The 27,647-nt window shown below is 36.3% G+C and overlaps 4 protein-coding genes and 1 non-coding gene across 13 annotated transcripts; 1 reads left to right on the forward strand and 4 right to left on the reverse strand.

Moving 5' to 3' along the window:
* Positions 1 to 2,692: 2,692 nt before the first annotated feature.
* On the forward strand, positions 2,693 to 9,474 carry LOC104099526 (sucrose nonfermenting 4-like protein). 7 transcript variants are annotated; one of them, XM_070197676.1, is made up of 14 exons: positions 2,693 to 3,050; positions 3,175 to 3,262; positions 4,063 to 4,245; positions 4,406 to 4,540; positions 4,641 to 4,700; positions 6,033 to 6,122; positions 6,932 to 7,069; positions 7,360 to 7,501; positions 7,609 to 7,683; positions 7,864 to 7,927; positions 8,041 to 8,110; positions 8,592 to 8,688; positions 8,770 to 8,885; positions 9,103 to 9,474. In XM_070197676.1, exons 1-13 carry the CDS (start codon positions 2,983 to 2,985, stop codon positions 8,859 to 8,861), a joined length of 1,302 nt encoding a protein of 433 aa, XP_070053777.1. In that variant the 5' UTR covers positions 2,693 to 2,982; the 3' UTR covers positions 8,862 to 8,885; positions 9,103 to 9,474. The 7 variants fall into 7 exon arrangements, 6 of the variants coding, with proteins under 6 accessions (XP_070053777.1, XP_070053775.1, XP_070053776.1 ...); XM_070197674.1 differs by having other exon boundaries at positions 4,102 to 4,245; positions 7,609 to 7,785; XM_070197675.1 differs by having other exon boundaries at positions 4,159 to 4,245; positions 7,609 to 7,785.
* Positions 9,384 to 11,107, reverse strand: LOC104099528 (pentatricopeptide repeat-containing protein At5g61800). The gene has a single exon (XM_009606542.4). It carries the CDS (start codon positions 11,034 to 11,036, stop codon positions 9,417 to 9,419), a length of 1,620 nt encoding a protein of 539 aa, XP_009604837.1. The 5' UTR covers positions 11,037 to 11,107; the 3' UTR covers positions 9,384 to 9,416.
* Positions 11,108 to 11,160: 53 nt separating this feature from the next.
* TRNAS-AGA (transfer RNA serine (anticodon AGA)) lies at positions 11,161 to 11,242 on the reverse strand. Its single transcript has one exon. It is a non-coding gene; the product is annotated as a tRNA-Ser (tRNA).
* A 3,402-nt stretch (positions 11,243 to 14,644) lies between these two features.
* On the reverse strand, positions 14,645 to 23,180 carry LOC104099525 (calcium-dependent mitochondrial ATP-magnesium/phosphate carrier protein 2-like). 3 transcript variants are annotated; one of them, XR_004507852.2, is made up of 8 exons: positions 22,244 to 23,180; positions 19,614 to 20,399; positions 19,436 to 19,526; positions 18,697 to 18,726; positions 15,330 to 15,374; positions 15,162 to 15,242; positions 14,993 to 15,061; positions 14,645 to 14,913 (listed from the first exon to the last, which is right to left on the reverse strand). XR_004507852.2 is itself a non-coding variant. In XM_033656951.2 (6 exons), exons 1-5 carry the CDS (start codon positions 22,641 to 22,643, stop codon positions 15,358 to 15,360), a joined length of 1,389 nt encoding a protein of 462 aa, XP_033512842.1. In that variant the 5' UTR covers positions 22,644 to 23,180; the 3' UTR covers positions 15,187 to 15,242; positions 15,330 to 15,357. The 3 variants fall into 3 exon arrangements, 2 of the variants coding, with proteins under 2 accessions (XP_033512842.1, XP_033512841.1); XM_033656951.2 differs by lacking the exons at positions 14,645 to 14,913; positions 14,993 to 15,061 and having other exon boundaries at positions 15,187 to 15,242; positions 18,632 to 18,726; XM_033656950.2 differs by lacking the exons at positions 14,645 to 14,913; positions 14,993 to 15,061; positions 15,162 to 15,242; positions 15,330 to 15,374; positions 18,697 to 18,726 and adding an exon at positions 18,742 to 19,320 and having other exon boundaries at positions 22,244 to 23,177.
* Positions 23,181 to 24,750: 1,570 nt separating this feature from the next.
* On the reverse strand, positions 24,751 to 27,269 carry LOC104099524 (uncharacterized). The gene is made up of 4 exons (XM_009606534.3): positions 27,001 to 27,269; positions 26,210 to 26,468; positions 25,930 to 26,124; positions 24,751 to 25,517 (listed from the first exon to the last, which is right to left on the reverse strand). The coding sequence occupies exons 1-4, from the start codon at positions 27,090 to 27,092 to the stop codon at positions 25,122 to 25,124; spliced, it is 942 nt and encodes a 313-aa protein (XP_009604829.1). The 5' UTR covers positions 27,093 to 27,269; the 3' UTR covers positions 24,751 to 25,121.
* Positions 27,270 to 27,647: the final 378 nt, after the last annotated feature.

Consider the following 27,647-nt stretch of genomic DNA (forward strand, 5'->3'; position numbering starts at 1 on the left):
ATAGGCGGTAAAGCTTCTTCATCACCTAATGGGGGTCTCATAACCGCATCTTTTTCGAGACCTACAAAGAAAGAAAAGTAAGTAAAACTTATGCCTGAAAAAATGCTTGAACGGTAAGAAAATCGATGAGCCAAGAAGAAGGTTTACCATGAGTACGAGCCTCCCACCTGCCCTTTGACAAATCTCGCCATGTGCGCTCGGCGTATGTTGACGTCGAAACCAGGCTCCTGACCCAGTTCTCGAGATAGGGAACCGCACCCGGCATCCAAGAAACGGTTGCGTCAAGAAAAACATTGATAATGAAGGATGAAGAAGTAAAAACAACAAAACCTAAAAACGGGATCACACTTACGGTTCATATTCCATTTCTCGGAAAATGGCATACTTTCAGCCGGGATTAGGTCTGAGCTCTTCACTCGAACGAACCAGCCCATCCAACATCGATCTTTGTCTTCATCTATGCTCGAGGCGAACGCCTTGGTGGCCCGGCATTGAAGCTTTATCAGCCCACCTCGGTAAAGTCAAGGGTTATATAATCTTACGAGGTGGTCGCAGGTGAAGGAAAGCCCATCGATTTTCTCACAAAAAAACGAAGCAGTATCACAATCCTCCAGTAAGAAGGGTGAATTTGACCGAGGGTCACCTGGTATTTCTTGCAAAAATTGACGGTGACTGAATCGAGGGGACCCAGCGTGAAAGGATAAGTGTAAACACTCAGGTACCCTTCCACGTGGGTAGTGATCGCCTCCTCCGGTGCCGGTATCACAACCTCTTTATTTTCCCAATGACAGTCTTTTTTCACCAGGTCAAGAAGGCTTTTTGGTATCGAGCATATATATCTTGATACTGGCTTGCATCGACCAGTAACCGACGAGGGTTTCTCGACCTTAAAATCAAAATCAATAATGCACCCCCCGGGAAAAAGCTCTTCAAGGCGTGGCTCCACCACTATTTCTCGCCGGCCGGCCGAGATGAGGAAGCAACCTCTTTCTGCGGAATAATTTTAGATATTTTTGCCATCTAAATTTTTATGAACAAAAAAGAAGGGAGAGTGAAGTATTTGGTGTTTTGAGAAGAACAAGCGAAAAAATTCCAAAACTTGAAAATAGAGAGCTTTGGGGAAGGCGAAGAACTGTGAAGATTGGAATGGAAAGAGATTTGAAGGTAAAAGTTTGAAATAATGAATAAGAGGGCTATTTATAAATTTCACAGTGACGATTCAAAATTGACAGTGGCCGACCATCGACTGACGTACATTTAATGCCTTAGTAACTGGACCGACGTGACATTTGTCACATACGTCACAATCGGGCTCGTCGTAGACGTCAGTATGTATCTAGTCAGAGGTTGAAATATCATATCGTTTCTCGCCACCTTCTTTTCGAGAAACGAGGGGACTATCTGTATACAGTCAAAACCGAGTTTGCCTTTTGTGCGACTAATCCAGATTGGAGCATGACGGACCGAGGTTCGTCATTATAATATCGAGCTGTGATGTGAAGTTTGAAGGTCGAGCTCGAGACCTAAAGACCGATCAAATATCGAGATCGAGTCAAGGTCGAGCTTGAGATCCAGAGACCGATCAAATACCGAGATCAAGTCAAGGTCGAGCTCGAGACCCAGAGACCGACCAAGATCGAGACCGAGCCAAGGAACAACAAAGCCGTTATAGCCGCATTTGGGGAAAAAATCTCGGCTGAAATCACGGCTTGAATCAAGGAAAAGTCAATTAATTAATCTATCATGGGATCCCCACTATATATTTTTAATTATATCCAAAGTAGGATTCCTCCACTATATTAGGAGTGACTAACATTTGTAAAAGAGGAGATTGATATACATTCACAACATTCTCACATTCAGAGATTATAGAGATTTACATAACACATAGCAAATATTATCCTTTTTTGGGCTTTTGATATTGATTCATCTTGTTCATTTATCAATCATTCTCTACTCAATTAGGGTTTGTATTCATTCCTTTTTACAGTCAATATTCAATATATCCCAACTTATTTTTTTAATTTGTGTCGAGTTATACCGCGTATCCTTAGAACTACGTATAAATTTAACTCTATCCGTTTTTCGGATAAACACATTGTTAATGTATTAAAATTAGAACTCCTAAATATTAGTGGTTATATGTTATGTGACAAACTAGTCTTTCTTTTAGCGACTTGTTTGAGGTAGAGACAGTTAAGACAATCACTTTTATCCGTTCTGTAAACTCGAACACATAGTATCTGATTTGTGGAAAAGTAAGAATAATGGAGTATATTATACTTATATATCATATAGAAACAAATAGACATCTATGTTTGAAGTTCATAGGAAATATATTTCATCAAGACTGAACATAATTTTCACACACCATCTTAGGGTCGTTTGATTGGAAAATCAGTTATCCCACCTTCCCATAAGGATAAAAATAATACTACAATCTTAATAGTTATATTATAATTTTATCCTAATCAAACGTAAGATAAATTTATATCAAATTTAATTTTAAAATTAATTATGACTTATTTCTGGAGACCATACACCTCAAAAGACAAACACATAGGAAATATGAAAGAGAAACTAAATGCAAATGTCATTCTTGCTATATAAAGCCAAACAACCTAAATGACAAAACGTAAAAAACGTTGAAAAAGGAAAAGAAATAGAAACCAATAGAAAGCCTCTGCAACTATTTCAAATATTAAATACACAAACATCATAGTAGTATTTCCATGTCGTATCCATTGTTACATTTTCATTTTCCACTCTTTGCTTACTCTAGTCATTTTTCTTTAAATATAATTTCCGCTCTTCGCTGGCTTCTTGTCATTCGGGTATACCGATGCTCTTTGCTTCCCCATTTCCCCTCTTTTCTCTGGAATTTCCACTGATTTTTTCTGTCTGATTTGCTGATTGTGTCTTTCCGTAAAACCATGTATATATACGAAATTACAAAAGGGAAGTTTTGGGTCTGAAGAGGAAATGGTACTAATAACTTTTACATGGCGATATGGTGGTAGTCAAGTTTTCCTCTATGGTTCCTTCAATGGGTACTTTTAATTTCTCATTTACAACTACTCTTTTTTTTTTTAAACCCCTTATTTTATGATTCAACAAAGTGCATGTTACATGCTTTTTATATGGCCTAAGTGCCTGTGATTTCGGGTGGTGCAGCTGGACTGATCAGCTACTGATGAATTTGGTGGAGGGTTCGGCCGCCGTTTTTCAGAGGATCATTGATCTTCCACCAGGTTATCATCAGGTATTCCCTAAATTCTATGTGATGATTGTGTAACGAGCTAATGAATTTGTACCAAGTAGACCTAAAATCAAAAGAAAAGGCTGCTCGATGTCAATTTTGTCTTAGGTGCTGTATGCGAAAAATAGTTTCATCTTTTTCATACAGAATATCTGCAAGGGTCTTACCAAGTTCACAGAGCTAGAAGTTTTGATAAAGTAAAGAAATAGATAACCTGGGTTGGTCAAATGAATTGGAGGGATTATAACTCAAAGTTAGTTAACTAAATTGAGATTGAGGGAATACTCCGGGAGATATGCTATTGCTCACTGTGATCCATCTTACCGTCTAAGTCCCTGTACACTTTTTGTGTTTCTGCACTTTAACTGCCTCTAAGAAGATGCATCGATATGCTTATTAGCGTCTAAGTATCTGCAAATACTTAGGCATGTAAATATATTTCCCAGATTTAGTATTACTGTACAGGCACATGTTTTTCTCTTGATAATGATTTTTCGTGTCTAGTTCCCTAGGATTACGGTATTTTTCGCTTTTGATGCTTTGGCTGTTGTGTAAACTGATCCTATTTTGTGTCTAATATGGCTATTCTGGTAAATAATTTGATTTTCAGGAACATCCTTGCTTTCTTAACAAGTTAACCATTAGCAAATGTTACCTCTTCACAAGATATGGAGTATCGTAAAGTTTTACATATTATAGCTGTTACTGATATGTTACACATGCACAGTAACACCTGCTTAAAATAAAGGAAAGTGCACATTTTGTATGGAGTTGAATTTACTGGCTCCAAATGAACTATGCAGTACAAATTCTTGATTGATGGAACCTGGCAAGTCGACCAGGAACAGCTTTGTGTTCAGGATGAATATGGTGCAATCAATAACTTAATATTTGTTAAGGAATCAGATTCCACACCTTCTGCCTTACTAAGAGAGGATACTCAGTCGAAGTTGGTCTCGGGTTTTGCTAGAAGCATGCATCTTGAGGTCAGTGCTGACCAGAAAAGAATTTCTTACTTGATATGGTTAAAGACCATACCTCAGTTTCCTTTTCCGTCCCTCATTCTGACAACGACTCATAATGATTTCATCCAACCACTTTCCTTAACATTTTAATTCCGTATAATTTCTTTGTCATACCAACCAGGCTTCATCTTCACGTGGACTACAGCTTGAACCAGTCATGCAGTTGTCAGCCAATGAAATAGATGTTTCCCGCCGTCGTCTATTCATGTTGTTGTCATCTTCCCGAGCAGATGGGCTGATTCCAAATTCAGGAAAGGTTTGGAAGTCTTTATCTATGCTTTCCCCTTGTATTGTGCCATTACTTAATAATATCTCTATTTAAATTTACTGACTACCTATCTGGTGATTCTTCATAGGTCTTTGCATTAGATTCTGAAGTGGCTGTTAAACAGGCTTTTCATATCATGTATGAACAGGTTCGGTTTTCTATGCACACTATTGACCATCTTCTTGGTTCCTCTTGGGTGTCACAGACACCTTTGTCCTCAAGCTCAAGGTTGTAGCTAATAAGTGCTCAAGCAAATTCTGGAAGTTGTAATTTGTCTTGGAGATTTGCATATGAGTTAACTCGAGTAAATATCCAAATTATACATTTCAATTATGGACTTGATTAATAAATCTACAACCAAAATGTCTGCACTTTATTAAGACTAGTTTATTCTTGATTTCGGAATGGTTTGCCATCTGAGATGAATCTATCATTTTGCTTTGTTATTTGTTATTGAATTGCATGGATCGGCAAATAATAGTCGGATATAGTTACTCACCTCGTAGCCCAATTTCCTTTGTGGATTGTATACCAGCGGGAGTTGCTGCCTGAAGGACCAAACCTGACTGTTGGGACATATAAAATTGACCTAGAATTACATGGAGGGATATTGTCTCAAAGTCATTCAATTTTCCAGAATCTATGTGGACTTGGTGAAGAACATAACATTATGGAAATAAGAAGATCCATATACTCTATATAGACTAGTTGGGGTTAAGACTTTGTCGTGTTTCCACATTTACACTATTGTTTGGTGTTTTCCACGAGTCCTTTTAGTTTTTAGAGATTTGTATGTAATAGAAAATACAGAGAACCTCTTCAGCTAGTGAACACTAGTTTTCCTTAAATGATAAATTATTGAGTATTGGGAATGGGTCCAAACAGAACATAATGGATATTGAGAATTAATATAGACGACCCGACTAGTTTGCGAAAGAAGCATAGTTGTTTCTATTACATGAAACCACTTTGTTTTACCCTTTGGATTCTTGCTTATATGGCCTATTCCAAAAAGTGACTTGTGGAGACCTTCTTCGTGTACAGGGTAGGAAGATCTATAGTATGGCACCTTATCCATTTATGTTTCAGATGTTCCTATATTTTAGGTTGTGGAATATAGCCGTGTAATATTAATTTGTCAACTTTCTCTGTGATGGGGAAGAGAGTGTCTTTCCTTTAATCTGCAGTGCTTTAGAAAATCTATTTCTTGGGTTGGTTTCATTGAAGAAAACATAGGATAGGAAAAACATTATTCAGTGCAGGTGAATCCTGCCAAAAGTATGGCTCTTCCCTGGATATAGGTTGGGCATCAATGCAACTGTGATGGTTGAAAAATTCTAGTGTCCGGTAATAGTTCATGCAATCTTACTATGTCTTTAATGTTTTGTTGTACACTATTTTTCTCCATTCAATTTACATGTTGATTTTTGTTTTATGCTTGGAATATATTTTGAAGTTCACTAGTTGAGCATATGTTTAGGGACTTGCTGTGATGCCTCTTTGGGATGAGCGGAATGCAAAGATATCGGGAATGCTTACTGCTTCTGATTTCATTTTGATATTGTTGAAGGTACTATTTAGTAGTTGTTAAGCACAACTGGCAACTGGTTTTAAATTTTTTATTTTTCCAAATATTTTTGAGGCCCTAGGGCTTTGATATAATAGTTAGAGTGGAGCACAAGATGTGTGAGTTAGGCACATGTCACCAGTTTGAATGTTGCGGTAGACAAAAGCCTGGTCTTTAAGTGGAGAAGGGTAGAGGGACGGGTCCATTGTCCACTGAGTTTTGAACCTTTTTTAGCTTTGAATTTAAGTGCTGAAAATGAGCTGGAGAATAATATTTTCTTGAGGAAGATTTTCTGGCTTGGTTTCTCATTATCTTAATAATCAAAATCCATGTTTTTAGTAATAACTCAGAAACTCCATTTCTATATGGCTAATAAGTTGCTTGTCCATGGAGGAATACCCCCGTCCACCTTATGTCAAAGCATTTGGTCTTTCTAATGCAGCAAATAGTGAAGAGTGAATCCTATGTCGTTTGAGCGATTTTTCATTTAAATTTGAAATAAGTGACTTTTCTATGTTCAATTGAGGATCATAAACCTGCAGATGAATGTTCCTTGCATTGTATTTTATGGGGAGAATTGATATAGTAAGGTTTAATCACAAGAAGATAGTGCCTTTCTTCTGAATTCCATCTACTATGTATATTTTTATGCGGTTGAATTCTCCTATTGGATGCCTTCGAGGCTGTCTATTGATCATTAATGATAAATTTTATTACTACTATTAGATTTGTATATAACTAGTGCATTGTCGTCATGTTTCATCTATGCTTCATTCCTATATATCATGCCCAAGGTAAACTACTTTTTGCAGCTCCATGGAAGTCATTCAATGCTGAGCAACGATGAGCTTGAAAGGCACACTGTTTCAGCTTGGAAATACGAAAAATTCCAACTGCATGCAGAAGTGTCAGGGCCTATGATACCTCCAAACAGAAGGGTGTTACTGCAAGTATGTAATTTTATGCTTAGTGGAGTATTCACAAACTATTCTTGGCTCTTCTAATTGTTATATGGAATAACATGGTTTTTGCTTTTGTTTGACATGTCTCTCCCTGGAGGTACGGGTTTTCTTTTTTTGGCTTGGGGTTGGGGTTTGTGGGGGGGGGGGGGGGGGGGGGGCGATTACGTATTTGCAGGTTATCTAACCATGAGAAATTTTTCTTTCTTTTCTCTCAGAGTAGCTTTTATCTAGAATCTTATTCTTTCTATTCATTCCTCCTATTTTCTCTTCAATCACAGGCTGGACCTGATGACTCACTGAAAGATGTGGCCCTATTATTATTACACAATAAGATCTCTGCAGTTCCACTTTTACATTCACCAGAAGACGAGTCATGTGTGCAGTTGTTGCATACTGCATGCCTTGCAGGAATATCAAAGCGTGCGTTTTCTCTATAATTTGCTTTCCAATTCTGCAGTTTTTTTCCTCATAATGTTTTTCGCAAAGGCTTATGTTTGGTTTTATTTCTCTTCCTTGGAAAATCTTAGACATATGCAGGCATTTTAGGCACTCTCTTGAGTATCTGCCTCTTCTGCAGCAACCAGTGGGTAATCTTCCATTAGGTACATGGGCAAGAGAAGTTGGTGGAAGGGCAAGCAGCCGTGATTTGTTAACATTATACAGCAGAGATCCCCTTAGTTCTGCTCTTAAATTACTAATAGAAGGTTCACAATATTATATGAGTAGAACAAAATTGTTTAACTAAGACGTGTACTAAGCACGTCTTTCTCTTGCTCTGACAGGTCAGATAAGTTCAATACCTATCCTTGATGATAATGGAGCCCTTATAAATGTGTACTCTCGGAGGTAATTCATGCGCTTCTGATGGTAAATGCTTGAAATTTTTCATTTTCAGCATCATTGAAGTTGCTTTGTTATTTTAAGCCTTACAAACTTGAGATTTTGCTGTCTTTACATAGTGATGTTACCTCTTTGGCGAGAAGCAATGTGTATGCTCGCTTTCGGCTTGACCAGATGATAATGGCTCAAGTAAGTGCATTTCAAACCACCGTCCCTCGTCTCCTCAAGATTATCATGCTTGCTAATATAAGCAAGGTGCTAGTATGCAAAAGAACTCTATGGGCTACAAAAGTTGGTGAATTTGTCTTTTAAAACATTTTTCTCGACTAGTTAGTTTTTGGCATACAAAATTACTCTGTGAAGGCTTAAATGGAGCGTCATACTTGTATGGTCATATGAAGCTGCTTAAACTTATTAGTTACCATTTAGTTTTTGCTCTCTTCTTGGAACGCTTTCATCTTGATTAACTCGAGATATTATGGGTAAAAGTACTGAGAAATCTTTTTGGTAAACAGTCTGGCATTGTTGATGAACCTTTTAGGGCATGAGGGCATTCTATCACTGTGTGCATAAATCCCCGTAGCGTGTAATTTGTTGAAGTTGTAATCCTGTTGTTACCTAAGGTTTTTTCTACTTTTTCTGCATATAATGCACTAATTTTTGAGCACAGGTCCTGGAGGTCTTAGATGAAGCATCTTGTGATCGTTGTAGGACATGCACACGTTTTGATTCATTGTATAAGATAATGGAGCTCCTTTCAGATCCAAGTTTGTACCTCTTTTTTTTCTTTTTCTTCTCTTTGTGACCTCATTATCTTGTAATTTGAGTGCCCTCTCTTTTTGTTTCAGTCACAAGGCGCATTGTGGTCATTGATCCCAATACCCGGCATGTAAAAGGCATAATCACATTGAGAGACGTGTTTAATCTTCTTTTAAGCTGAAATATCTCTTGAACGATGTCGCGGGTAATTAGATTTTACTTCCTGAAATGGCCACAATCAGTTTGCATATTATATTTTGCAATTTTGCTGATTATGAGCTTTTGTGTGAAGTATTGACTAACTAAAAGAACATAAAAGTTACTTTGAAGAGAAGTAGTAAACTGGATCCAATTATCTGTTTTTTCATTATTACTAAAGGTTTTATGCTAATGGCAATTGCAGTTCATTGTTTCTTTGGCAGGTGGGAGTAAACTAGTATGATGGCTTGGTAATGGCTGCTCATTTGCTCGAAGAGAATTTGTGTCACTATGCGTTAGGCTGAGGGGGAAGGATGAATACAAATTATTCATACAATTATGCAATAAAGCATAACCCAGCGGTATTGCCTTCAGTAGCTCTTGGAAGAGAAATGCTATGTAAGAATTGTTTATAACAGACGAAGTTTGTGTAGTCAAGGAAAAAAAAACACAGTTGAGATGTTACTTTAAGAACTATTTTACTAGTCAAATGACAGTAGTATAGTAGTATCAGTGAAAAGAATGTATTGTTAGTTCATCAAAATCTACTGGCTATAGAATGCTTCAAATTGAGTTGCAGACAATTTAAGACAGAATATATCTCGTTGCTTTGAGGATGCAAGTCATCCCATGAAATAAATTCATGTATCATCCCATTCAACTGAATCAAACTACAACCAGCACTCTTCTTGATCTGTGCACAATCTCTTCTTCTCCTTACATTGACCAAGTCATCCCAACGGCCAGCATCTGCAAACACATTTGCCAAGATTGAATAAACCCCACCATCTTCCGGTTTCACCTCCATCACATTTTCAGCAGCTTTAACAGCAAGCTCAACGTGCCCATGTATCCTACACCCACCAAGCAAACCACCCCACACAAACACATCACCAGCCATTGGCATTGCCTCTATCATCTCCATAGCTTCTTTAATCAACCCTGCACGTGCCAGCAAATCCGCCATACACCCATAATGTTTTAGTTCTCGACGAACACCATAAACCTCTTCCATTTCTCCAAAGAACCTTCTAGCTTCCTGAACAAGACCTGCATGATTACATCCTACCAACAGTGCCAAAAACGTTACCCCATCAGGCCTAACACCACCTTCCACCATTCTTGAGAAGTAATCAAACAATAACTGGCCATGACCATGCATGGCTAATCCAACTAGCATAGCATTCCATGTAAACATTTTCTTCTCCCAACTTGTCTCAAATATCTCCCTAGCAATCTCAATGCAGCCGCATTTGGCATATAGATCTACCAATCCAGTACACAAATATGAATCTATGTGAATCCCCTTCTTTTTAATATAATCATGTATGGTCTTTCCCTTTTCTAGTTCCCCCAGTTGTGCACAAGCTGAGAGAACAGAAACCAACGCAACGTTATCAAATTTTACATTTAGCGAAACCATTTGATCGAACAGCTCAATAGCCTCTTTACACTGGTTCAATTTTGCATATCCAGCCAAAAGGGTGCCCCAAGAAACTGCATCTCTTTCAGGCATTTCGTCGAACACTACCCTCGCTTTGTCCATCTCACCCGCTTTAACATACCCATCAATGATTAAATTATAAGTAACAACATCTCTACAACAACTTTCATCAAACACCTTATGGGCGTCACTAGTATTACCACTGACGGTATACACACGAACAAGATTATTACACACGAAAACGTCAGCTAAAAACCCAAATTTCAAGGCTTGAGAATGAAGGGTCTTGCCTAGGGACAGAGAATTCAGTAAAGCACAAGCTTTGAGAACAAAAGGGAAAGTATGGGAATCTGGTGGGACCGAATTTCGGTGCATTTTGAGGAAATATAAAAAAGAGGTATTTGGGGAAAAGAGAAGGGTGTGGGCTCGAATGATAGTATTGTAACAGAAAGTTGATGGGTTTTCAATGCGGCTGAAAATGGAGGTGAAATAACGAGTGGCATAGTGATGTGTGTTGGGTTGTAAAGGAAGAGAAGAGAGAAGGGAAGTGAAAGAATGAAGGATTTGAGTGAGGATAAGAGTAGAGTGAAAAGAAGAGAGGTGGCCATTGGTAATGGCTTGAGCATGGACTTGTTGAATTTGTGAAATGGTCTTGCATTGTTGCTTTAGTGTAAATATCAACAACGATGATTGTTTGTACCTTATTTGAACCATAGGAGTTGTTGTTGTTCATTGTGGAAACCAAAACCATAACTAGCAAAGTGGCAGTTCTTTGTGGAATGGGAATGCTGGCACAAAGAATGGTAATTGGGAAGGAAAAGAATAAAAAAGAAAAAAACGTGGACGGCAGGATTCGAACCTGCGCGGGCAGAGCCCACATGATTTCTAGTCATGCCCGATAACCACTCCGGCACGTCCACCGAGGCTTTCTTTTAAGTGTAAAAGTTTCTATTTATAATATTTGTTTTACAATTTTTCCTTTACTATTCCGACATACTTGGCAAAGAAGATTTGGTTAAAAGAGAGAAAACGAGCACATAATAGTTGGATAATAGAGCAAAGATAGAATTTGCTCGAGATCTACGGATACAGTATTATTTTGGCTACCGATAACGAAAGTATCAACTATATCTGACGCAGGTGCTTATTACTTGCTAATGCAGCAACTTGTCATATGATGATTCAGTAGCTTATTACCTTGTCAATATTAGCACACCTCCGACATTTAAGGTCAATATCGATAATGTCTTAATTTTTAACGGAGACTGTACTGCTAGCGATTATGGAAGAAAAATCAAAGATAGAAAGGAGTCATATTATTCGGTTTGTTCTTTTGCTTTAAGTGCATAATAATTGAAACTTGTAGTAATTCATTTGAAAAGGTAACATGTTGTCATGTTCTCATAGTTGTTTCGCGGATTTGTAGATCTTGACCATTACCAATTATTTAGTCGTAGTCAAGTATCATTTTCTTGCCTCTGAAAACAAAGCAACTAGAATAATAACCACAATGTCATTGTCGATGGTAATTTGAAGTATTTGTCCAAAGGCAGTAATCAAAATAGTTACGTGAACTTAATTCAAACAAGAGGAAGCAAATATTTGAAATTTATGGTACGAAATGCCACTAAACTCAAGGACTATTTGAGTTGTTGAGTTCGAAATTTAATATTTGTACATATTTAATAAATTTTTTAATGTGTACTATAATATCTTAATAAAAAATTACTAGTTCAACTAAATGCTACCAGTGGTCCAAGAATTCCACTTTCAAAAGGAATATAATGGAAAATGACAAATATTGTACACTTTCCACATTTAGATCCTTTTTTGCTGGGATAATGCCTCCTCCCCACTTAATGGATTAGTGGCTTTCAGCTTCCACAAGATTCCTTAGAACCATTTGAAATTTTTTAATGAGTATTAAAAACGAACGATGCAAAGTAATTGTACTCTATTAAGAGAAAGCCAATCTGCATCATATTCCACTTTTAGTAGGTTGGAGGGTCCTCTGTTTCTTCTTTTAGCATCCTTTACTTATTTTTTTTAATGTTTAATGGCCTTCGTTAAATGCTTTTTAAGTTTTAACCCAACACTTTCCACTTACTTATCCATCTGAGTTGCATCTTTTGATGAAACGCATTCCACTTGTCAGTTAACTTTACCTCTTCTCTATTCCCCCGGAATCAATTTGTTTATCCTTTTCTTTTTTTGCTTTTCTCCACATGGAGAGTGCATAGATTTCCTCGCCTTTATTAATCTAAATCTATTATCGGATTGAGATGAACTTAAATAGAGCGACATAACACCAAAAAGTTGAATAGTTGACTTCAACTTATTTGGAATTGTGACATAATCGTTGTTGTACAATAACAATAACAACATACCTAGTATTATCCACATTGTGAGGTTTGAAGAGGGTAGTGTGTACGCAGATCTTACCCCTACCTTATAAGAATAGAGATATTGTTTCCAATAAACTCTCGACTCATGAAAGTATAAGCACCAATTTAATAAAAATATAGACAAGAAGGGACCACCAAAAAGCCATATAAAAGCATAATAAAAACAAACAAGATAGTAAGATGACCAACAATGAAAGAAAACAACGGTTAGTCATAAAAAACTACTACCAACAGAATGCAAGAGTGCGTACCAATACTATCGGTATGAACAATCTAGACCGCCTACCATACTACCCTAATCCTCGACCTTTTCACGTTCCTATCAAAGGGTCATGTCCTCAGCCAGCTGAAATTGCGCCATGTCTTGCCTAATCACCTATCCCCACTTCTTATTCGGCCTACCTCTAACTCTCGGTAGGCCCTCCAATAACCTCTCACACCTCCTTATCGGGGCGTTGTGCTCCTCCTCACATGTCCAAACCACCTAAGACTCGTTTCCCGCATTTTGTCCTCAATAGGGGCCACACCTACCTTATCGCAAATAACCTCATTCCTAATCCTATCTAACCTGATATTCCCGTACATCCATCTCAACATCATCATCTTTGTTACCTTCATCTTCTAGACATGAGCGATTTTGACTGGCCAATACTCACTCACATACAACATAGTCGGTCTGACCAACACTTTGTAGAACTTACCTTTAAGTTTCGGTGGGACCTTCTTATCGCACGAAATACCGGAAATGAGTCTCCATTTCATCCTTCGTTGTTGTTGTATTAATTTAAATCTTTTGAAAGAAAGAATATAAATATTCTTAGTGGTGTGGTGGATAAGCAGGATGGCCTAATACAAAAAGAATATAGCTAGGAGGGGGACCATAAAAATTTACCATTTCTTTATGTTTCTAGCCCTTGGCTATAGTCTACAGATAATATGGTGGACAAATTCTTGGCTTTCAAGATTGTTACTCCTATATAATAGGACATGTAGAGACAAGAGAAAACAGAAACTCAGCTCCTATAATTAGTTGCACTATAAGGCTATGAAGCATAAGAAGATGTGGAGAAAGAAGAAAAAGAAGGATTTTGATGGAGTACTCGAGGATGGAAATGGCGATCTCTACAACTTTTATGTGAACACTAGGTCACACCCTTTGGTGCATCTGATGTGAATCGGATACCAAGGGTTAACAGGCAAGTCATAGCGGCAAAGGGAAGGCAACGCCTTTCTTCCAGATTTTTACCTTTTTCTTCTTGTATTTTCATATTACTTCTCCATCATATCATGGATCAGCCTGGCTTTTGAGTTTGTTGCTTTGCTATTATTAGTCTTTTAGCTTTTGATTAAACTACTGTTCAACCAATGTCCTTGTTGAGTTTGTTGCTTTGCTATTAATGGTGTTGGAGGCAATGCCTTCTTTTTAAGAAATACAGTCTTGTTCTTACCTTTCTAGTCCACTAAGTATAATGGTGTTTATCTTCCCTTTTCTCCCAACTTTTCTAGCATGCATATCAAGGATTTAATCTATATGTAGTGACAATATGAAAGAAATTTTACACTATAAATGCAACTTAACTAGCTATAACAAATAATTACTCTATTTTTCTCTGTACCAGTTAACATCCATAGAAAACATCACGCTTGGATTTGCTTAGTGCAATCACAACGCTATTCAGAGTCTGCTCCTCCGGGTAGGGGTAAGGTTTGCGTACCCATTATCACTCCCCAGACCCCGGATTTGTTGTTGTATTGAGAGTCAACGGAAAGCCCTATCCCCCAGCATTATATATATGAATGACCAAAGAAGTTGACGCCCATATATGGACTATTCTTTTCACAAGAATAAAATCGAAAGCTAAGAAGATTAATCGCTTCAAATTGCAGTAGACTAATACGACAGCCAAATTATTCATAGTACGAATGTTTTCACAAAAAGAAGCTGAGTAAACGGAAAACTTATCTGTTGACTAACACATCCTTTAAGTACTTATATATATGTCACCTTGGTAGTTCAACTAACTATAGCTAAATATCAGGCAAACGATCATCTTAGCATTCTTTTTTAACCCTAAAGGAGCAGCAGCCCTTCTGTAAGCTTCGATCTCATAGGTGATGGTGTACATGTCTCTTGTTGGCAGCTGGAGCATAGAACAAGCGATTGTGCACGACCAAAATCCGTAGCCCTGTAAGATTTGTAAAGAAGTTATTAGTAGCTAGTACCTTATTAAATCAGTAACTAATAGTTAATTATCAAAAGAATACCTATACAAACAAGAATATAGACCAAGTTCTTGTTACTTGCGTATTGAAGAAGCATTGACATTTCACAACCTGCAACAGTTGATTAGAGTTAAAAGAAGAGAAGGCAAAAAACAAAGGACGTGACAACGGATCAAACAATATGTGTAGAATATCAGTGGTTATACATTACCACAGAACAAGTAGGTACTTGGAGTAGAGACTTTAGTTATGTGTTTTTGTCCCAAGCTTAATCAATATCATTCGGAAGAACCTGAGGAGAACAAATGATATATGGTTCAAAGTCAAAGGGCAATGGGTAATAAGAGGATGAGGTTCAATTACTCAAACGGTCACTCACCATTTTGTGCAGGAGTTTTTGTAAGATATCAGGTGTAACGAGTTGCTGACAGTTAACCAAAGATATTAGAAATTTAACAAGTATGACCAATAACACATATTATCAAACACATTGGCAGAGACAGCCTCTGATAAGAGGTGTTTTTCGACACAGCTTCACAGAAACCTTCCCTATATGTGCGTGTAAATAATGTCGTTCCAAATAACAATATGTGTATATGCAATTCATAGGCCAACACCATTTGATAAAAATGCAGAATATAATGAATAGTAGTTTGTTAAAGGAAACCAATAGTCTTAGACCTAAACACTAGTGACACACCTAAGAAAAACTTATCAACACCTAAAATAATAGGGATAAAAGGCATAGGATCATATGGCTTCCAAGAAACAAAACATCAGGTGAAAAAAGATCAAAAGCTATTAGAACAAATTCCTGTCTATTGGTATTTTAGCTCCAGGGAAAGACAAGGTGATGGTTTCAGTGGTTGGAACCTAAGTCCTAAACCTAGGATTAAAATCCTAGATCCGGAATTGTGAATAATACATAATGAGAGATAAGCAGGTTATTGAAATATCAGTAACATCTACGCAAGAAAATACAGTATTTGTATAAATCAAGAGCGCATGAGTAACACTATCTATATCTATCTATCTATATTTATATTATTATAATAGCATGAATACAATGTCGGTTTACAAAAATTACCTTATAACATTAAGCATAATAACTCATAATAAAAAGACATAACCGGAATTCTAAATATTGGCCTTATAATCCTATTAGTTTTAGGACATAATATTATACGTTAGGAATCCTACATTATTCATCTTCCCCGATAAGTATAATTAGTATCACAAAGGCCATTCCAACTAGCAAAGTACGCTAATTAACTTGAATATGAATGAATATACCAGAATGATGGCACCTAAAATCTGTTTAAGCTCCATAAACCGAAAGATATTTGCTTTCCTTCAATCATATATATACGACATAGTTTTAACGAGGCGAAAAAAATTCAAAAAAAAAAACGAAACAAGTTAATTAGCCCGTGGCATGCATGTGAAAAATAACTTTGCTTCTTTCCCACTCCATACCTCATATATAGGTAGATGTGGGTGCGTTTCTATATTAGCGCTATATATTTATATCTATCTATATTATTATAAAAGCACGAGTGTTAAAACGCTAAATATTGAACGATAAAAATATCATTGAAATATTAATCGACTTTTTTTCCCTTTATGAAATTGAATTATTTGTGCAAATAAATAACTCCATGATGGATAAAATTGTAACACCCAAAACTTTACCTAATATTTAGTACTCTAATATCTAGGATTTGAAGTCAAAAAGAAACCGATTGAATGATAAGAAAACTATTCGGTAAAGGAGTACTCTCAATTTGAAAAGGAATGACTTGTGTTAACTAATTTGTATAACTTGTAGCTTGGTATTATCAGACCTCCGTGCATTCATCTTAACAAACTTAATCGGAATTCAAGACACTTGGTGTTTTCAATTGCTACACTGATGTTGTAACAACCGATTGGTTATTTTTTTTCTATGGATGTGTTGAAATGTAGGAGTACTCCTTTAAGCTCTATTGTGTGTACCTATTTTATTTGGTTATTGCTATTTCGACTAAATTTATTTATTTCTTAAAAGTTCCATTAATTAGCAAAGTGGTTCTTTGGGAGAACATTAATAATCCCCAGGAAAAAGGTTTAAGAAAAACATTAAAGATTTAAATATTGATTTTTTAATCTAAAGGAAACATTATTTACTCTCGTGTACTATATATTTTCATGGATGAATAAGTCATGTAAACAAACACTAAAAATTATATGACTGATCTTGGTAATATCTACACCATAACCCATGTTTGTACTATCGGAAAAATCGACAACAAAAGAAGGATATATTTTGGATGCTTAAAATCACTTCGAACCACCTAGATTGTCTTAATGACCGTTGTGTTCGAACCGTCTGACATATATATTGACGAATTAATTTGATAGCATGCTATACAAAGGCGAATCTAAGATTTAAATTTTATAAGTTCAACCTTCAAGTTTTTTAGCATTTAATGCGTTATAATTTTAAAGTTATAAATTCATATCTACTATTACCATCTCATATCTTAATTTCACAGTTGGAAGGGAAAAAAGAAAGAAGAAAGAGCAAAAATAATGTAGTGGTCAATTAATTATATGAGAGTATGAATAATAACAATTCTAGATAAATTGTAAGTCCATGTTTAACATATTCAAAAACCAAAAAAAAATTTCTTCCTTATATCGTAAAAGATACGATACGAAGCAAGTTCTTATGGTTCAATCTCTCAAGTCTTCTTATATGCACGAAAATCTTTCTTGCCCATTTTATATGTTTTTTGCCCATTTTTTCATATAAGTAACTAAAAAACTAATAGTGATAAAGAAAATGAATTAGCTACAAGTAAATCTTTAATATCATGAGTTTCATATTAACACTTTTTTGGTGACAAGTATATTCATATTATTAACTATTAGGTGCGCCTTTTATTATACGTGCGAGGCACGTATATAAAAACTAGTAATGTTGAAATACACACGTAGATGATTCGAGAGAAACGGCGAGTTACCTCAGATCTCAGCAGAAAACGGCACCCTCTCACTCGCTTAATAAAAAAACATTATTTATAGTGATTTTTCTCCCAGACCTCGGCTAACCAAGAAATACTGACAGCAGTATTGAAAATTTTACGGCCCAAAATTAAATAATTTATTTTTGGGGTTTTGTTTAGCGTGTAAATATTAAATATAGAAAAAACTGAAAGTTTAAAACTTTTGAGCTTCTGACGCCAAATTAAGGAAATAATCTAACATTATTTGCTAACGAGTAGATTAGAAAGAAAAAAAATACTTCTTGCTTCCCTGTCGGATAGAGAAAGGGCAAAAAAAATTAAAAGAATGACATCGTACCCTTCTCGCAACCTTAGAAAAATATATTATACTATGACAATAAATATTTTTTTCCAACTCTCATATTATACTATCATAATAAATTTTGTTTTTCAACTCTCATATTATACTAGTGCAACAATAATTTTTTGTTATTCAACTCTCATATTTACCTTTGATTTCGTTTAACTTTATACTTACTTCTACATACATACATCCACGTGAACGTTCTTTCTTCTTTTGCGTATACTTTGGTTAGTTTTACTTAATACAGAGGCAGATTGAGTATGCCGGGATTTCAATTTTCAGTGCTGTTTGATTAACTCAAGTATTTGAGCACAATAACAGATTACTTACCATCCCACTTTACGAGTATAAGAAATCTAATGTCGAACCATGAATTCTGGTTACACAGTAAGCACCTGGTTATTTTGGTAATACAACGGTCTCGTCTGCACCAAGGAAAATGGAGCAAAATGAGTTAGATCATCCACGCAAATTATCCATATAGCAAAAATGGTAAGATCTACACCTTACAGTATTACATTGTGTATGTAAAAATTAGCATTAGTTTACAGAGGACGTGCCTATAGAACTCAGACAGAAATCACCAAAAGAAGACTTCTCTGTCAGGAGAAGAAAAAAACTCCCGTTAAAATTTCTTCAACATGCAATGGCGCATCAATCATGTGTATGTTATTTTTATTTTTATTTTTGTTAAGTTAAAGTCAAGTGCATTATTTTGACGATCAAAGCACCAATGAGCCTAAAATCTTAATTCATTTTCATCATCATCCTCCGCATCAGCTGTTTTTACCCCCAAATGTGGAGCAGTCAATCAAGAATATATCACCTAATCGAGTTCTAGACTCTTTTTCATGGATTCATAAACGAGATAAGTAATGCTTGCTGCTGGAACTACTTTTAGAAGATTTGGAAAAAGTCCTTTGTAGAAGCCTCTGAGACCTTCATGCTGAAGTGTTCTCCGGAACACATCAGACATTCCTTTGTAAGCAGCATCAGCATTTGTAGGTTGAGCTTGCATTCTAGCAAAAATTGAAGTTTGTGTGTGAAAAGAAAGGCAAATTGCATGATAACACATGAAGTACATTCAAATGCAAATATTTATGGTAGCAGCATCAGTTAGACATAGAGAGTTACCTCGTCCGAACGACCTGTAAAGGATAAACACAAGTTGCTCCAAGCGCTCCGGAAATTGTCCCACAACCCAGTTGCACAAGAGGGCCAGGTTCTGTATATCAAACACAATTGTTAGAAAAATTTGCATTTCATTTTGTCGGACAAAAGTGAGTAGCAGTTGAACAGTTAGAAGCTATACCGCTATCATGAAGAATATATATCTTGGACAAATCCTTCAATGTCTCATAGGCAGCCAAATCAATGCCTGCATAAGGTATAATTCCAAGAAGAGATGGTATCAGTCCTCTATAAAAGGCCCGAGATCCCTCCTTAACCCATATATCTTTTGATAGTTTTCCCAGGTTGGGAACCTTTCCACCTTCACATGAATGAGTTTGTAACCGAGTCTTAACGAGATCCATGGGATAGATAGCAGTCTGTGCTACTGCACCAGCCAAGCCCCCCGCCACAAGACGCCCAGAAGCTCCAATGTCACCCTGTTCCTCCCCCTTCGTACGAGCAATTACATTTTTCAACATTTCGTAAGTGTAAAACTTGATTGCACTTTCAGGTGCAACCTTCATCACATTTAATCCATTGCCCCTAAAAAAACTCAATAAACCACCCTCCTTCCATATGTTTTTGACAGCAGGACCAATAGAAGCACGGGTAGTCTGAACTTGTAAAACCACCTTAAGCCGATCAAGGGGAGCTGTAGCGGTACGAGAAGCAGCTCCTGCAACTCCCCCAGCAATCAAATACTTAGCTGCATGAACATGCTTACTGATGCCTTCTGGAATTACAGCCTGCTCACCAATATCTACAAGACATACCCTCTCCCAGTATCGGTATATATTCTCCATCGTGGCCTCATGTGGATAAAGTAGAAGAAAATTTCTCCATTCTTCAAAAGTGATAATCCCATTATTATCCTTATCGACATGTTCCACAAAACGTGCAAGTTCATCATCATCTATTTCTATCCCTGCAAAAAGGAAACTGCCCTAGCTTATAAGAGGAAGACAACTAATGAAATGAAATGAGGCTTGGGAACAATTATGACCCAGAAACATATATCCAGAAGAGATGAATATTTGTAATAGCAACATAATTCACGAATAAAGATGGAATTTTTGTTCAGTACATTCAGAAAGTATAATCCAATTAATCAACCCAGACCCATTTAGGCATCTTATTTAATGTAGATGAAACTAAAGGAGATATTTACCCGACAAACCATGTAGCAAAAGTGAAAAGGCAGACAAAGAGTACGGGTGTAGAGCATTTACATAATAGGTGAAACTTCACAATTAAGTAAAAACCTCTATACTATGAGTCAGAAAATTTCACAAGGCCAACTAGCACTGTAACAAGGAGTACAGATATTTTCTATCACTAAGAGAAGGCAAACATCAATTACTAGACAGAGCATCTTAAGAAGACACAACTGATTCCTTATCTGGAAAAAAAGAAACACACACACACACACACAAAAAAAAAAAAAAACTGATCATAATAAAGAAAATTCTGAATCTGCTAGAAATCGGTAGAGTGCAGAGAATGCCATGAATAGAAGACTGTTTGAGAAGCTTCATTTTTCTTGGAACTGGCTGTTTGAGAAGCTTCACTGATAAGCACCTTAACCTGCTTCTTGTACAAGATCAGTCTCATTCTCCAAAATTAGCCCGGACATTCAGAAACAGCAAGCAAGGTATCCCACAAATAATACTTAGTTCTACCCTACATATATAAGGCTAAAGTATCCAGCTCAACGCTGGAACTAAGCCTAAACCTAATTTTGCTGGCCTCAGTTTCAATACTACAGCAAATTTAAATACCTAGAGACTTAAACCTCATCTAAACTCAATTCCTTCACCAGAGCACGGAAGAAAAATAACCGGTCGACAAAATTTGCCCCCTCCGGCACGTCCCAAACACCAGCAATCCCTTACAATTCATCACCACGTTTCCTCCAATTCTCCATCATTCCATGCTACCTTTTGCTTCCTGTCTTTCCCTCCTTGATTACATTAGCCATTGAGGCTTCAATGCCAACTCAAAAGACTGGGAAGGGAACTAGGAAAAGCAGATGTAGGAATGCAATAAAGGGAAAGGATGGTCCTCCTTTTGACTCCTTTTCTCTTTTAAACTCAGAAAGAGTTATAGGAGTACCAAATTCTACCATTAGTTCAGAATTCAGATGGTTCTATTAATAACTGAACTAGGACACCATTTGTATCTAACTTGAACAGAAAATATAGGACTGAAATCAGAGTTTAGCACTATGATAGGGAAGGAAACCTTCAGAACTCCAAGCAATACAACTCTTCAAAAAAGCACCTCGTCTACTCTCACTGCTATGGATCAGACAAAAATTACCTACTTGAAGTTCTAAAATAGTACAAAGTGTCAACCTACTTGATGTTCTAAAACAGTACAAAGCCTCGTACTTCTGATGTAGAGATTAAAAACACATGCAGGCAACACATGAATCATCCTATACATTTGTTTTCTCTTCAACAATATGAAAGGATCAGTACAGATCTTTACGCTGTTTAACCATGTCTAAATATAAGAATTAAAGAATAAACACATACAAAAAGACAATAAGAACTTAATGAAGCAAAAAAAAAAAAAAAAACTAAATGCAAGATAAAGATAAATAATAGCATCAGTCAATATTGCAAATTGTTAAAAGTCACCCCAGTGGTATAGACATAGTTTCCTTGCACAAACCAGTATAAGTAATTACACCAGTAAACAAGAGAGCAATATTAACATTTACGATTAATCTCAGAGAACGAAATTAAAGAGGGAAATGATAAGTACCAGCTTTAACAAGGGCATCCCAAAGCTCCTCAGGCAAGATGCAGCCATTATGCTCCACATCAATAGCCTGAAAAATCCTATACAGCTCCAGCTCCTTATCATCCATGTACTTTTTGAACTCCTGATAATCCACCCTCCCATCCTTATCTTTATCACACACCGTCAACAATTCTTTAGCAAACTTATAATCAGCTGGAATTTGCATAGCAAATAATCCTTTCTCGATTTTCGTGTAATCCAAGTAACCCGCATTGTCCGAATCGAAAAAACTGAATAGGCTTCTGATTCTAATGTCCCTCTCCTCTTTAGTCTCCCTTAGTGCTGATAAAACATGGTCCATTGAGACCGGGCCGGGCTTCTTCACCGGGTTGCAGCAGCCAGGCCGGTCCTTAGTTGCCATTGCTGGGTTTCTCACCGCATGGAAATTTAAAAATAATTTCAGATCTAACAGAACAAACGCAACAGTGCTTTTGTGTAGTAATTCTGTAGAGGCGAATTAATTCCAAAAAAAAAAAAGAGAATAATTGTGAAGGATCCGAGGAATAAACCCGGTTTAAGACGCGGGTTTTGTTGTTAACGGGTCAAAAAAGGAAGGGAAGAGTCAAAGTTTACCAAAGTTGAAGAAACTGATTAATTTATCGGGTACTGTACTACTGTTTAAACAATGCTTAAAGAAAACGTCAATGGCCGGTTTCGGACAGACATGGACAAAGAACCCAATTACCTAATTTCTTATTTCCAGTTAGGAGGGTCCAATGGGCGTCTGAATAAATTGTTAGGGGGCGGTGGGGGAGTCGGCGGAGCTGAAGCGGTAGCTACCGGTGATGTCTAATTCAGTGCGTGTGTGTGAGAAAAAATTCGGAAGGACTTTATGGAATAGTCAATTTATATTGATGGGAACATGATTCCGCACGTTCAACCCCCCCCCCCCCCGGGGTAGGGGTGGGTATGCCGTATGAGCCTGGTGTCATGTTCACGCTTTCGTTTTCATACTCATGTTTCTTGCGCCTTTATTCCAAAAATTTAGAGCCAAAATTTAAAAAGAAAAAGGAAAACAGAATATAGCGCATTGCACTCATGAATTTTAACTAAAAATTTCATGTTTAAGCCTTGAAAGTTAAAAAGTTTTATGTGTAGGATGTTATATCTCTTTAATGATATCTTATGCAACGAAAATTCAAATAAATCAAATAAGTAAATTTCATATATTATGTGTCTAAAACAAAACAAAAAATATAACTAAACTGAGATGCCTTTTTGATTCACTAAGTAAATATTACAATTAGCCTCTAAGAAAGTCAAATGGTAAAATGTTATAACTCAAAATTTTTTAACTAAAATTATCATGAATATAATGAGATCTTTCTTTTCACTTATTACTCAGTACTTATGTAAATAAAAAGAAAAGTATAGACATTAAAATTTAAGGTGTGACGTATTTAGATAAATTAACAATAGCAAGTAAACTGGATTTTCATCCTTCAACTTAATTTAATATTTGTAATAATCAATTCTGGCCCGTTTTACACTACAAAAATAAAAAATTCGGAGTATATGGATACTCTATGGATCATTTGGTTTGAAGACAAATTATATATAGATTAGTAATGCAAAGATTAGCAATGCAGAGATTACTAATGCAAAGATTAATAATACGTGGATAAATAGTACATAAATTATTTTGTGTTGGGTGTTTGGTTCATTGCATTAAAACTACGCATACAAAGTATCATAAAAAATTATTTACTTACTTTTTAAACTAAAAATAATATATTTACAATTATACCTCAGGATATTTGGTTTTCACAGGCTTCTTGTCAAAAAAAGAAGAAGAAGATAGTTTTGTCCTTTTGGTGTTTTATCCATGTATAGCTTATTATACATTGATTAGTTACTCAATGTTAGTGATAGAACAAGATAATACACCAATTATGAATTAGTTATTCTATATTTGAAATCACAATCAAACAATGTATTAACTTAATACAATTCTTACACCATGATTAATTATCTTATACACCATATATACCAAACGACCCTAAAGGTTGTATCTAATTTTTGGTAAGTTGAACTTTGTTGCTCCACCTCCATTCGGGAACAAATTGTACCAAACAATGACATATCCTAATTCAAGTGCTTCGAAGTTCGTACCATGCAGGTATGGGAAGTTGGCTGGGACCAATTCAATTGGGATCTTTACACAAAATAACCCGGTCGAATTCATTGTTAACTTTTTCTAGCCAGTATATTATACACATATTATGCATACGCCGGCTATTTTAAATTTAAGTGCTTGAATGAGCGGTTATTTAAGTTAATTCTTCAAAATGGGGATGTGGGAAAATGATCAGGAGGAGAAGTAGATTCCATCGGACTACGGCTGATCAATATTGAATACATACTCGACTTGCTCTCTTTTCTCCTTTTTGCCCTCGTAGAATTCCTTTTTATGTGTAGTATACTTGTATCCAAAACAGTACATATCTATAGGCTATAAAACTGAAACGTGACAAGAACATAATGCATAGTACTATTTATTAAATCCATTACAGAGGTCAAAAGCAAGCTTCCCTGCAACCTGTTAAAAACAACTATAAGTACAAACAAATTGCTCTTCATCAATATCTGCGGCTGTTACTTGTTACTGAGTTACCAGCGTTGCAAGATACCTCGGGCAAAAAAACCCAAAAATACAAAAAGCAGGTCACCCCTTCATCTCTAGGCAATCAATTGTGTGCATTTTAGTTAGCAAATGCAGATTAATAACATAAATTTCTGTGAAGCAATCTTCTCTCTTGAATCTGAACTCTTTCACATTCTTGTTCATAAAAGCAAAAGAAACTCCTCGCTAATTCTGGAATCAGTATACACTGACAGTTTAAAAGTTAATCTCACGCCTCTCTGCGAAAAACTTACCACTCACAAACTGATCAGGGAGCAAAGCAAGCCAGACTGCAGTATCAGCAGCTTCTTCAGGAGAAACATGCCCAGCCCAACCAGTCAGAGCAGTTTTCACCCAACCCGGACAATAGCAATTGATATATATCTTATGACCCTCTGGCCTTTCCTCGAGTATCCTTGCCATTAATCTGGTGTAAGCATTAACTGCTAGCTTTGACAATGAGTAATCTGTGAACACATGTGGCCATCCCTCTGATTCCCAAGTCCCATCTTTTACTTGTTCCAAAAATTTGTTCATAGTATTATCGATCACTTCCTCGGAAAGCATGTCCACGTCTTCCAGTTGTTGTCTCACACTGACATTTGAAATTCCCTGGTAACATCAAGCAAAAATAGATCATTCTCAGATATTGTTGGAAAAAATTGTTTTTTGGGGCCTAGTACACGCATAAGGGGTGCTAGCTAGCTAATTAGCCGGTCTATTAGGCTGTCTAACCCCAACCCTAAGTGCAGTCTATATAAACCGTTATGGGTGTTTGGAGACCGACAAATACATACAACAAACGGGGCTAGGGTTAGTAGTTTTCTGTATCAAACAAGAGGGTGTGAAAATAGGGGATCAATCCACCATGTGAGGATTTCTGAGGACCGGTAATTTGAGTCGCGGTTGCTACGGATGATCCGCTTCTGCCAAGAGTAAACCCGCAAGTCTCCTATACTCCTTAACTATTACAGACGCTTATTCCAAGAACAAGAATGAAATAAACAAAGCTCTGATAACTTACATTTCGTTTGCTATTAAGTCTTCCCAATCGTGAGGTCACACTAACAATTCGGGCACCAGCTGGAGAAGGCCTCATTAACGGGATCAGAGCATTAATCATATTTTTGGTGCCAAAATAGTTGGTCTGGATAACAGTTTCAGCAAATTCCACAGAATTTTCTTTGCCATAATTGAAATTGACTCCTGCATTGTTGATCTACAAGTGCCATATCTCATTAGCTGGACATATTTCTCAATAATAATAAAAGACAAAGTGGCAATCAGAGTAGATTAATTAATACCAGTATGTCTAGGCCACCATATGTTTCTTTAATCCAATCACAAAAAACTTGGACTGATTCAAGATCCACAATATCCAATTGATGAAATGCAACATTTAGACCTCCTTCTTGCAATACTTTCACTGCTTCTTCCCCAACGGCAGTCTCTCGCGACGTAAGAACTACAGTTACGCCATGTGATGCAAGTTGATGAGCAATCTCAAATCCAATTCCTCTATTTGCACCCGTCACTACAGCAATAGTGTCAGATGACCACCATCTGAAAACCATGTAGCATGTAATTAGCGTTATGCTCAAATTAAAGAACCTAAGGGAGAATATTCTGATATGTTATACTGATAAAAAGAAGTCGCCACCAAATTTAACCATCGTGGAGAAATCTAGGGCGCGTTCTATGGATTCAATTGAAACCATTGTTTCTGATTCAAACTATGCATACATATGCAAAACAAGTTTTAAAATGTATTAATATAATAAAATCAAACACATTCTGAATTCACTAACTCTAAATCGTAGATTTGTCTCTGCTCGAGAAGCTAAGACAAAGATGCATGGTTTTCCTCCTCTTTATTACCGTATTTAATTGGAAACTCTATTTTGAATCTTTGATTATTGAAGGGTCGGCCTAGGCAACAGAGTAAATTAAGCTCTCCTAATAAAATGCAAAATGATCAATACATTCATGTGTGTGGCAAATTATGAATGTTGCCCTTTTGATTGGATGATGGATCTAGCCCAAAATGTAAAGAGAGAATGTAAAATAAAAACTGTAGAAATTGGAAAAATCAGACCTTTGATGATCAGAATAGGGAATAGTACGGAGAAGAGAGATCTCTTGGCGTCTTTGCTCCTTTCTTTCCTTTGCCTTTTCCTTTTTATCCATTATTATTATTACTATCGTCGGCGATTGTTCTTCAAATCATCTCCTGATTTGGCTTAGGTCCGAATAATTGTTAGATAGAATGGTAGGAGAGTTGATTGATGTAACAGAAACGCGTACTTCTTCCGATATATTTGGAGCAATCCTTGTACTCCGCCAGTGTTTGTTTGAACAACCTTCAGTTAAAAACTTCACCCGTATAAACCTGAATAAATAAAACAAAGGAAAAATAATTAAACAAGGGTTCCTAGTATCTTACCAATTTCCATGGGAATTTTTTTTTATAACTGGAGGTCCATTTTAATGTTCTTTTTCCTCATGTATTGATATACTTTTTGAAAAAAATTGAATCCACAATAATATAACTAATTTAAAAATAAAAAAAGAACTCATAATTTAAGTTTATAGTTGAATTCACATACTATTAGACACTAAATTGGAACACAATAAAATTAAGTTTAAAACATAAAATTGAGAATTTTAAAGACAAAAAAAATTGTCCTAAACTAAACTTCACTTATAATTTGAATTCTTAATTTAAAACTATAACATGTCACT

Source organism: Nicotiana tomentosiformis, chromosome 3 (assembly GCF_000390325.3).
Source record: "Nicotiana tomentosiformis chromosome 3, ASM39032v3, whole genome shotgun sequence".
In the NCBI taxonomy this organism is placed as follows: domain Eukaryota; kingdom Viridiplantae; phylum Streptophyta; class Magnoliopsida; order Solanales; family Solanaceae; genus Nicotiana; species Nicotiana tomentosiformis.